The 12583-nt window shown below is 33.1% G+C and overlaps 1 protein-coding gene across 1 annotated transcript; it reads right to left on the bottom strand.

Annotated features, from left to right (window-relative positions):
- Positions 1–8779: 8779 nt before the first annotated feature.
- Positions 8780–11983, bottom strand: LOC147282138 (uncharacterized). Its single transcript, XM_086248501.1, has 3 exons — positions 11773–11983; positions 10919–11098; positions 8780–9098 (listed from the first exon to the last, which is right to left on the bottom strand). Exons 2-3 carry the CDS (start codon positions 11072–11074, stop codon positions 8931–8933), a joined length of 324 nt encoding a protein of 107 aa, XP_086104627.1. The 5' UTR covers positions 11075–11098; positions 11773–11983; the 3' UTR covers positions 8780–8930.
- Positions 11984–12583: the final 600 nt, after the last annotated feature.

Below are 12583 nucleotides of genomic sequence, written 5' to 3'. Positions count from 1 at the left end.
TCTTCCTTTGTTGTGCTGCTATGAGCTAGTGTTAAGAGGATAAAGGGTATTATGATGAGACAAAAGAATGAAGGAAAAAATCAAGAGAAGAGGAGACAAGACCCCAAATTTATTCAACAACGGAAAAGACTGTGAGTCTATTATATAAAATTTGAAGATGTATAAAAATACGTACCCTTTTGCTCCCTTCGTACACTTTTACTATGAGTCTATTATATAAAATTTGAAGATGTATAAAAATATATTTTCCGTCACATTAACCATACAAAATTTATTTGATAGCTAGCTAGCTGCAGTCCCATCCAAAATTAAAGGATGGATCAGAAACTCATAAAGAGCACATTTAGTATTCTAAACTTCAAAAGTGGATAGGGATCTACCAGTATCACCCCCCCAAAATTAATGGTATAATGAAAAAAAAAAATTGAAAATTTTAATTTGATGAGAACGTCATACCCATGCATATATTTTTTAACAATACTTGGGTCACCCTTTGGAGGTACCTCAAGGTCACCCCACCCCCTTGAATTTTGATTTTGATAATGCCGACACATGATTGAGATCGTTCACTTTTTAGATCACCTATTATAGATCTTCTCTATAAAAAATTAACTTAATCGAAAATCATTTGGTTATATAACTGTTATCGATTAAATAAAAAAAAATCAAAAATTTGGTAAAAAAATCATTCTTTAATTGAAAACCATATTTTTTTTTATTTAATTAACAACAGTTATATAATCAAACGATTTCCGATTGATTTGATTTTTTGCAGAAATGATCTTTAATATGTTATCTAAAAAGTGAACAATTCTGATCATACACCGACATTGCCAAAATTAAAATTTAAAAAGATGGGTGAGCTTGAGGTACCACCAAGGGGTGACCTAAGTATTGTTGTTTTTTATATTTTTATCATCATCTTGGATTTGGCCTTGTGCATGTGCAGGACTTGTAGCATTCATGGACTATTATATTTTCAAGAGACATTTGGAATCTATGGGAGGCACTTAAGCGATTAGTGAAAGATATTTATGGTTGTTGAAGTTATCCAAACTTTAGATACTTGTCATTTTCACGAAAATTTATAAAGAAACTACGCTATATACATGGATCAATTTCATTGGATTTAAAATAGTATTTTTTTTCTAGAAGAAAAAGGTAGTTGTTTAGCTTTATTTAGGCCTAATTTGGTGTTGTGGTATGTCGAAAATAAGTTGCTTATTTTTTATTTTCAACGTAACACATCTTTTGTTATTTGGTAAAAAAAAAAATGAAAACTACTTATTTTCAAAACTATGGTGTGTGGAAGCACTTTTATACTCACAAAATTTTTAAAAATATAATTTACCAAATACTCTAATATTGTTTTTTACACTCATACAATTTTTAAAAATATAATTTACTAAATACTCTAATATTACTTTTTTACGGTATTTTTAAAAACATAATTATTAAACACTCAATTGCTACTTTTTTATAATATTTTTAAAAACACAATTTATTAAACACTTAACATTCAATCTCAGAGCATCTTTATATCGCCACACATTAAGCAATTTTTTTGTCAAAGTCAAAAGGAATGAAGCTAGCTATACTATAGCTCATACGTAAATAAATATATATGACCGATCACAACTGTTAGTACAAAAATCATATAATGACATGCAATCCAAACAGTTGAATGCTATAAATTTTGATACTCCATTCATGAAACCTTGAATTGAATTCTCAACCCCTCCTCATTGAAATGCATGCAAAGCATTTAGTGGGGGTACCTACAGATTAGCCTCTAAATTTGGGCTCTGGTTTGAACCCAGAAAGCATTCAAACGCCATTAACGGATCAAGTGCATATGCATATATAAATATATATATATATATGCTATTATTATTATGAACATTCAATTCAATTAATATTGCTAGCGTGCAAACCAAACTCCACCAACAAGCCAAGGACGCTTCTGAGTCTCTCACTAACTTCAAATGCATGCTATTTATTAACATTCAATTTTGCTCTGCCTTACAAAATTAAACCATTTCCTTATACATATATAAGTATATATATTTTTTCCTATTCATATTTCTTGTACAACGAAACTCAGAGGGAGCGATTAATTGATGTGGGTTTTTAAAGCAACCCCACTCAGTAAATTCCAGTTGCAATTTTTAAAAAGTAGAGATCCTTTCCATATTTATGGTTTGGGATTTTCTGGTCATAATTTATGACAAAAAAACCAAACGTAATCTGTTTTTTTTAATATTTAAATATAGAGTTATTTGCACTTACACTTCTTGAGATTTATTGTCTTTTCACATATACCTTCTGAGGTTTCAAAACTGTTACATATGGTTCCCTGCAAGAGAAAACAATAAATAAACAAAAAAGAAGATATTTGTATTGAGGTTGGACCTTGCACCTTAAGTAATTTTATTAGGCCATTTCACCCCTTAGCATGTTTTTTTTGCATATTCTCATCATTTTTCGTTTCAATGTAGGAAGTTATGTGCAACAGTTTTGAAACTTCAGACGGTATATATGTAATTTTTTAAACCCCAAAAATGTATGTGAAAAGACAATAAACTTTAAAAAGTGTAAGTGTAAATAACTCTTAAATATATGTAATAAAATTTTTTATGAAATTGCTTATATGTTTCATGTGTCTGTCTTTCTTTTTTGGCCAGGATGTGTCTGTCTTTCAAATGATAACAATTTGAATGTCGTGCTCATTTTTTAGAAATTTTTTTCTCTATATGTGTCATGCATGCTCGCCACATCGATTTTACACAAAAATAGAAATGAGATTTATATAAAATCAAACTCGGCCTGAAAGGAGCTCAATAAGGCAACTACATAAGGCCAGAAAAAATTGGGTAAGATAGTTATACCACTCATGAATCGGTATCCTAATGCATATAGATACAAATGGTTCAATGAGAGCAAGAATTTGCAGGAATATACCATTATGCTAACATGCATGGTAAGTTCAACTAATTACATGTACCACTAATAAGTCACCTGTTAACTTTTTTTTATTCACAATACTTATCAAACATTAAGAATGTAAAATAAATTTACATGTCATGCATTATTTAAGAATGTAAAATAAAATATTGGACGACTAATTATCGGTTTAGTGCTGGTATTTTCATAATATTAGAGAAGTTTTAAATTCAAATTACTCTCACTAAATAAATAAAAAATATTATTTTATTATAAAATATTAACACATGACTTTTTATACGTAATTAGATTAAATTAAATCGTGATCATAGTGACATGATATTATGCACCAAATTTTTCTTCATTTTAGTAGTTTTGTCCGTCCTCCAAAATCTCAAGATTGACCATGACATGACCAGCCCGTGGAGATTGAACATGCACACAGAGATTTGCTATGTGGCCAATAAATCGTTTCACGTGACACGATATTCTTTACATGTACAAATGCACGTGTGGGTTTATGTATTTTCCTTTTCTCTTTATAAGGAAAATGGATATTTCTACCATATTTTTATTATATTTTGTTGATTAACAGTTTAACACTCATACGTATTATATGTGAAATGCACAAAAACGTGGATTTCAAAGGCAATCCCTATTTTTATAGTAGCAATGTACGTAGTATAGATTTACAATTTTGATCGGGATATTCAGGTAGAAATAGAATTTAGAAGAGGGGTAATTTGGTCATTAACTAATAACCTCATGGACCTCACACTGAATTCTAACCCACTAGACCCTTACTGGGATGATAACCTCTCTTTGCTCCCCAGGGCCTGGCCCCAGTACTTTATTGCACAAAAAAGATAGAAGTAATTCAGTTATTTCTGAGTAATTTTGTTCAAACGTCAAATATTTGTCACATACTAACATATAACATGTCTAATTATGGTTAACATGTGTGATTGAATTTATTAGAAAAATTTAACCATGATTAGTTGTATGACAAATGACAAAATACATGTAGTCAATATCTCTTTGCTTCTCTCTTTCTCTCTACTAGTCGAACCTAAGACCTAATTAAGATCTGTTGGACTTTATTGTAACAAAAAGCGGGTAAATAACAAAACGCATGAAGTCGAACTCATAAGTTCATAACTCATTTTAATTCTAATCATGTGTTAATTAAGGGACGCTCATAAGTTCAGATTCTTTTTTTCTTTTCCTCTCCCCATTTGTACGAAGGGACTTAGCTGTACTAATTAAGGGACTTAAGGGACTTGACTATTAAATTTAGAACATCAAAACAGGATCAATCCATCAGTGAAAATGCTCTTAAAAAAAAAAATTATATATATATATATACACACCTATTTCTTCAGCTTGCTTTGCTTTAGTTTTTAGGCAAGTGTTTAAAGGTTGTAGACCTAACCACCAGGTGGGTAGGGTTGGATCAATAAATATTGGTCTTAATTATTTTTTATTCAGGGTGGGTGCCTCAGTGCATCCTAAACTGATCAGTTGCTTAGGCTTTGAATTAATATTGAAATGTCACTCTTGTTTGGTTCTCTTTAAATTAAGAAGCAGCACATGGAATGAAAAATTAGAGGAGCCATTAATGAACCTCCATTAGTGTGTGATAAAGATTGAAGCCCACAGATTAACGGCCATGATTACTTCTCCTCCCAACCTTCTGAAGCCAATGCATGCATGACAACAAACCAGAGCTAGCTAGGCAACTGCATGCATTTGCATTTGATTTTGATTGAGGCTTGTGGTTTGGGATTCACACATGTACTGTTTTGGTTCAAGGGACTGATAACTGCTGATATAATTGTTTGTGTTGTAGGTGTTAATAAATAAAATGTTTTGTTTGGGAGGCTCATTCATGGTCATGGGGTGGGTGAGGTTACCATTTATGAATGATATGTGCAAGACATAAATAAGAAAACAACCCTAGCTATGAAGGACCAAGTTGAAAGAAAATTACTTTGTGTGTATGACATTAGTTAGCTTTTCTTCAACCATTTTTAGATTCAAGGAGGGTGATGGGTCTCTGTCCTGAGTCCTCTTTTAGATAGAAAAGGAAATCTGCCTGCATATGATTGGCCCAAACTTGCAAATTACAGCATATTAGATAGATTCCCAAGATTATTTGAGTTAAAAATTGTTATTTTTGACATGTTATGTTTCATATTATGACTTAGGACCATGCATTTTGAAGAAATTGGAACATTCAACGCAATAAATAGTTGAAAATTGATAGTCTGGTAAGAGAAATATTCTTAATATATATACACAATTACACACACATATATATCATAATATGTTTTGGTGAGTTTTTTGGCAGAATTGAGCTAGTTTCTACTTATCACGTCAGTTAATTAACATTAGTACAAAGGCAAATTGATACGGTAGAATATGAAGGAAAAAAAAAAAACAAAAGTTGCAACAGTATGCAGTTATTAAAACTTTTATGGCTGCTATAGCTTCAATAGAACTTAGGTATTGTGTGCTAGCAATTGTGCATGCAATGATGGCACTAACCATGTCTTTGATTGTATAATTGAAAAGGTACCTTCTGACTGCTACTTGCCCTACAATTTTATGATGCATATCGATTTGCAAATCCCCTAATTTATGAATGTGGGTTCTGGTACGTTTCTTTTATGCAGCAGCAATGTCTCAAAGTAAAAATTCAAAGAAACCTGCAGCACACAAATACCTTAGAGAGTTCATTAATTGCACCTACTACCAAGAGGCCCCTTGACCTAAACTAAATAAGATCATGCTAACAGTCCATGTTCTCACCTGTCCAAGATTATGAGTAAGAGGTTGGGCTCTTATGCACCTCTATGGTTAGGGCTGTATATCGGTTCGATATGGTAAAAATTTGTATTATATGTTCGGTTAGTTTTTGTTTGTAGTTTAGTTTGTAAGAGAAATATTACAAATTATCAACAAATAAAAAGAGCAATAAGATAAATCCAAATAAAAAATTAAAATCGTGAAAAGAAAAATCCTAACCAAACTTGAATTATGGTACATTCGACTCATGAAAACTGAAAAGCTCAAATTTAAGTACAACTCGAGCTTAGCTTGGTTATCTATGCCTAACTCGTAAGACTGGAATTTCGAACTTCTTAATTGAATATAAAAACTGGACATTAAAGCATTCGAATATCAATGTTCTTCTACTTGTTTATGCATCTAATTTTGTTATTTGTTTCTTTTATTTGCTTATATACCTATACTATCTCCATTATTATATTCATTATTAAGTCGAGCCGTTTATATTTTTTTTTTTTTTTTTTTTTTTTTTTTTTATTTTTTTTTAATTTTTAATTTTTCTTAAAAAACATTTTTTTTTTTTTTTTTTTTTTTTTTTTCTTAATTTTCTTTTTTTTTTTTATCCCTTAAATTTCTATTTATTTATGTCAACCCAAGCTTGGGTACTTTAATACTGGACTTGACTCAATTTATTTACACATTTACTTGAGGTTGAATGTATAATAAACTGCTATATATAGCTCACCTGTCCTAACTCCTATCTTCACAGCATGCATGACAATCATACATCAACAACACTAATCAGGCTGAGTTTGGAAGTTAGGATCTCACTTCACAGCCCTAGCATATAAATGGTTCACATTGCATTAAGCTACAGCTTGGTTAGAAAATGAGTATCCTCTTTGGAGTCCCAAGACAAAGTTCATTGGCCCAACTCTAAAACTAGAGCTTTTTAGGTACAAAAAGAAGTGTCCATGTAGTTTAAGAATCGGTCAAAATCGACCAAAAAAAAAAAAGAATCGGTCAAAAAAATACCAAAATAAATAAATCGTCACTCTAGAGTTAATGTCAAGTTTTATTAAGAGTATTTATTTGAGTCTAGTGTTATTAAGAGTCTATTTATTTGGGTCTTAGCTAGGAAAATACAAAGTCTTTGAGTATTAATGAGTCCTTTCATATTTCTAATGAGTTTTTTAGTATTTTAGTAAGTCTTATGGTATTTTAATTAGTAGTTTCTGGGAGATGTACTTGAAACCTATAAATAAGGCTATTTGCTGTAAACCTAATCAGGTTTTGAATGAATGAAAATTAAGTGTTGTTGAAGGCTAGGTGCCAAATGGTATCTCCTTTAACTTCTCTCTTTCCCTTCTACATCCTTCTCCATCTCTCTTATTTCTCTAAATTTCCAGCAGCCATAAACCCAGCCTCTTTGTTCTCTATACCTATTCTACTCCTTAAATTTTCTATCATCCTAAACCCACCATAGCCCTAGGCAACACCCACATTATGTTATCCTACATCAGAGAACAACACTGGTTTATAAATTCAGCAGGAGAATATTTTGGAGTCAGGCCCCCAGATTGGAATTGCAAACTACAATACTTTGAATCAGCAGTTGAAGTTGATTATAAACTTATTGGGAAAATTTTATGGTACAACTACTAAAGAAGATGGGTTAAGGAATTAAATCACCCAATCCCATATATGTACGTAGCTGATGGTTTTCACGAGTTGGGATCAACTTAGAATATATAAGAGACACAAGGTATCGTTACACTAGAATGATGAATCTACACAGGTACAATAATACAACTGTAAGAATGCAGGATGGAGAAGAATACAAAAATACATGGTATGATCATAGATATGTGAAGGAGAGGGAAAGCAAAGGGTGGGTAAGAAGGTGTGAAAACCACCAGGATCAATTGATCATGGTGTTTCCAGAAGTAGTACTAAAATTTTGACAAGGTTTCTTCCCAAAATTTTGAGGGACTTCAAACAATAAGCAAGGAATTATCCTGGGTTGACTTCACATTGAGTAAATTATGAAGGCTTCGTAGGTTTTCTGATTTTTTTTTTTTTTTCTGTATAACAGAAATTTTATATTGAGAGGACGAGTTTGATGAGAATATAAAAGGACAAAGCTAATAAGGAGTGTTCATGATGCTCGACACAAATAATGAAAAGGTTTAGGAAGACAAATAATACCATTTGATTCTCCTAATTGACAAACCCTTCATCAACTATAAATTCAATGCAGAAACATGATAAATCATAAGACAGGCTTTGTAGTCCAGTCAAGGTGTTGGTTCATGTACAAATTTGGTAAGCTGAATGAGAAACAGTTCACCAGAAAACACTAAGGCCTCATTTGATGCATATGATAGGATTGGACAGAATAAATGGCTAAATTCATGTGTATTCAAAGAAGAAGTTTCTAACTTAAAGAATAAGATGGGAATAAGATGGACTAATCATAAGGAGAAACTTATCCCTTCCAATCCCCCCAAAAATGGTGGGATTAGTGGGAATAAGTTTCCCCTTGTAAATAATCCATGTTCTTCCTTCAAGTTAGGAGACACCCCCCATGTTCTTCCTTGAATACATATGAATTTAGTCATTTATCCTATCCAATCCTATCCTATGCATCAAACAAGGCCTAAAGGGATGGACAACATACAATCCCCACGTTCAGCATCTACGAATATTTTTCTGAAAAGTTGAAATTACTTGTAAATTGAGATTCTCTCCATTTGATGTTAGGATGTTGAAGTAACAGGTAATAACATGATGCTTTTACAGAATACAATTCTCTGCATTTATTGGTTATTTTCCTCCAATATATTTGAACCTTGGTTTTCAGTTCAGACCACTGTAACATCTACTTGGAAATATGACAAAGATATAAACAACACCATACTATTGATTCACCACTTTATGAGACATCATACACTAAATCAAACACTACAAGTGACTGCTGCAGAAGACATTCACCACAAAAGGCAAAAAAGTAAAACCATATGGACCTCACATATCCATAACATACTGAACAAAAATAAGAGTTTGATATTGCATTTTGCAATTCAACTATTAAATGGATCAAATTTCACATGAAGCTCTATTGCTTGGTAAAAAAAGAATTTAGTTTTTCCTACTTACAGATACAAACATTGATGTTTAACGCGTATTATCCATGACTAATCCTCCAAGAGTGGATGCCTTTCAAGCTCAGAAAGAAGATCGGTCAAAGGGGTTGCAGTTCCATTGCCAATCTCATTTTCACCTCTACATTGTAGCAATTGTTCTCGAAGATTCCGCACGATCTCATTAAGTTTCTGTATATTTTTCTCTTGAGAGAGGATAATCTGCAGATAGCCAATGAGGTTAGTGAAGGTATCTAACAGGTGAAGTTGCAATCTACCATTCTATGCAATTACGTGATTGCATGTACATAAGATACAAAATTGCTGCTCTTTCAATTAGAAATTGAATAATGCAATGCCGTTGTTACTATTTCATTAATCCATGCCAGGTTAATTACAGATCTCAATGGTATGTGGTGCTTCTTATTAGACAAACACACACATACATACTCTGTGCGTGAGTCTGAAAGCATGGAGAAAGGGATGACTTTGTGGAAGAAATTACGATTAATTAATTATGAGGGATTAGCTGGTGATGAAAGAGTGGGAAGAGAATGGTTTGCATCACTTATTTTCCCTATCATATGTGAACTTGATCCTAAAATGCTGGTTAAAGTTGCCAAATTGGAGTAAAGATGATATAGAAAAGATAGAAATGCTGGTTCCATAGCCAAATTCGAGAGTGAAGATGTAGTGAATAGATGGTTTTACTCTTCAGGAAATAAAGCCGTTGCATATAAAGAAACATAGAAAACAAAGAATATGGAAACAAAGCCAAAAGTGACAAAAACTTTCTGAAATTCCTTTTCCTTTGACTGGTTGGTATGGGGGTCAAGGACCATAGCAGATAGGGTGTTGAGAATGCATGACAAGAAACAGAAAGAAGTACAAGGTGATGTTTTGGTAAATACTATTGAACTTGTACCAAAAATAAAAAACCTCTTATTGCACCTTGTTTATTCGGGAGCCTGAGCCCCTAGCAGGAAACAAGAGAGACTAAATTAATTATAGGACAATGAGTCATAAACAATGTCCGCCGAGAATAAAAAACCAAGAATATCCAATCCTATTTGAAATTTTCCTTTGAAGCACTTAATGCAACAAGAGTCAAAAAGGCCCTAATGCAATAACTGATGTTGGCCACATAGATGCCTTGGCTCATGTTGTCTCTCTCTCTCTCTCTCTCTCTCTCTCTCTCTCTCTCTCTCTCTCTCTCTCTCTCAATTGGTAATATGTGAACCTAGATCTAACCCCTCAGCTTACCCCCACCCTTTAACTGCATAAGCCAGAGGTTTTTCTTATTCTGAAAATGCAGTATATAGACAAAGTTGTGTCAAAGCATTCTCAAAAGAAGGAAACTAGGTAAAACAAAGAAGATAAGAACTGTTAAGGACAATACAAGATCACATCAAAACGTATATAATTTCCATATTTCCTTCAAACAATTCTGACAAGCCCAACATAGAGAAATCAAAGTTCACTGCACCAAAAGGAGGAAACGCCAGTTGGAAAATACTGCGGATCTTGTGGCGTCCGAAGAACACTTACCTTCTTTGTACAAGAATTAAAGCAAGGGTATTATGAAGTAAACAGGGCAATGTGAATTGTGGTTCTGTTCTCATTACCACTGCTATTAGAACCAGACTGAAGTGACAGGAAGACCCCAAAAACAATAACCTACAAGAATTTTCTGGTTCGGTATTGTTACAACATTACACATGTAATTGGGCTCTTCAAAACTTGGTCAATGCCACAGGTCTTTGTTTTGACAACCATGATAGTCACTAAAGTGTCGAAAGCTCAGGTATGTTGACAACTCAATTATCAATCCCACAGGTCCTTTCCTACCTTTCCTGCTGACCATAATACCCTATTGATTACTGATATTTCTTACATCGCCTAAAGTTAATAACACTAAATAATTGGAACCTAACCAAACTAACAATTTTGAAAGTACAGAACCACAGATTTCCAATTCAAAAGACAAGTACACAATAGGGGCAAATATACTAGGCAAAGAAAGAATATATATAAACGCTCACTTTTTCCTTCACAGCTTCTTCCCTTTCAGATATATATTGCTGTTTCTTGGAAGTGCTTGGACTTGGTTCATCATTCCCATATTGTTGCTTCCATTCAAACTGTGATGTAAACACAATTAACAGGAGCAGACAAACCAGTACCCAGGGCCTTGACATTGTCACAAGCAGCTCTCACCAAATCTGTTATACATTTAACAAATTAGCATATTGATATTCATAGAACATTTTTTCTTGGGGGGGGGGGGGAGAGGGGATGTCTTTTCTTTGACAATATATTAAATTTTAAGCTAAAAAGGCTAAAAGAAAAAAAGAGACAACTCACAAACAAGAGTGAGTAGTTATCAATTTTGTAACTAATATAGATAAAGATGTCTCTTTTACCTAGAAACTACCCCATTTTGTTCGGATTTATAAATTTCATTTAGGTTCGACCCCGAAAACGTTACAAACCAACTCAGCTTTCATATATCATTTTAAAATTGAGTGACTGAAATGGGTGGTTGGTACTGCAGCAGAATGTTTTTTATTTTACGGAATAAGAAACCTTCCTTTCCTAATCATCATCTGAATGCTTCAGCAATTTTTGTTCTGTTTGGTCGCCAGAGAATACAACCACGAAAAAAGAGTCGAAAATCTCAAATTTATTACCTTTAATACTTAATGATACTCAGAGGGGAATCTGGGTTAGTTTTCTGTTTCATGCATTTTCTCGCCAACCAAACACAACCTAACGAACAAGAAAAGGAAATCCCAACCCAAGAAAATACACCACGATAAAAATCTTCAAAACAAATATTAAAACAGTGAATAAATTAAAGAGAAAGAGGGTAAAAAGAAAAAAGTGTGCAACTTACAGATCTGAGCTGAAGAAGAAGGGCATATCTCAGTTGTTGTTGCTGAACTATCTCTTAGTATTGACGACAACACATGCTGGGGGGGGGGGGGGGGGGGGGGGGGGCTCTGAGTATAAACGTTTTTCACTAAAAGTTGTGATCAGAATTACATGCCTCTCACAGTCTCACCTCTCTTTTTTTCTCTTTCTTTCAGTTTGATTCTGCTAATTTTCTCTTGGGTAGTTATGTTGGTTTCCACTTTAATTGTTTATCATATAGGGAAAATGTTAGCAAAAGGACTATAAATATACCCCTATTTTTAGTTGAGGATCTCGATTTCACTTTGATTCAATTAAGGACTATAATTTTTCAAATGGCTCAATCAAGTACATTCCGTCATGTCTGTCACATTTACCGTTAAGAATTGGTCACGTGACCCTCACGTGACCAATTTATAAGGGCAAAAAAGTCTTTTCTCCCCTCCCCTCCCCTCTCTCTTTTCATGACGGCAAACAAGTCCATATTGCTGCATTCATCCGCTCTAAATCAAGCACTCAGAGAATCTCCACTATAACAAGGTGTTTTCTTTTGTAAATCATAGCCCTTTCCCTTACGTTGTCTCCTTTTTTTTTTTTCCTGAATAATTGGGCTTTTGGGTGTATTTGAATTTTTAGCTTTGTTCTTAGCATAGGGATTGCTTAAGTAGATTGAGGGGAAAGCTCTTATATTTGAGATGATCTTACAAAAGCGAGCTTAAAATCTATAATGTTCTGAAAACAAATGCTTAAATTGGTAAAAATTACTTATTCAATTTGGGTTATTTGCTACTGAG

The sequence above is a fragment of the Dryas octopetala genome, chromosome 6 (assembly GCF_963921425.1).
Source record: "Dryas octopetala chromosome 6, drDryOcto1.1, whole genome shotgun sequence".
NCBI classification, from domain to species: Eukaryota; Viridiplantae; Streptophyta; class Magnoliopsida; order Rosales; family Rosaceae; genus Dryas; species Dryas octopetala.
Note: the sequence above shows the minus strand (reverse complement) of the source record. Positions and strands in the feature narration are given on the sequence as shown.

What these genes read in the sequence shown, in the direction of transcription:
- LOC147282138 (XM_086248501.1), bottom strand. Translation starts at nt 11,074, where the DNA reads ATGTCAAGGCCCTGGGTACTGGTTTGTCTGCTCCTGTTAATTGTGTTT. An exon ending in AAGAAGCTGTGAAGGAAAAA is followed by an intron (nt 9,099 to 10,918) that starts GTGAGCGTTTAT and finishes GGCTATCTGCAG; the next exon opens with ATTATCCTCTCTCAAGAGAA.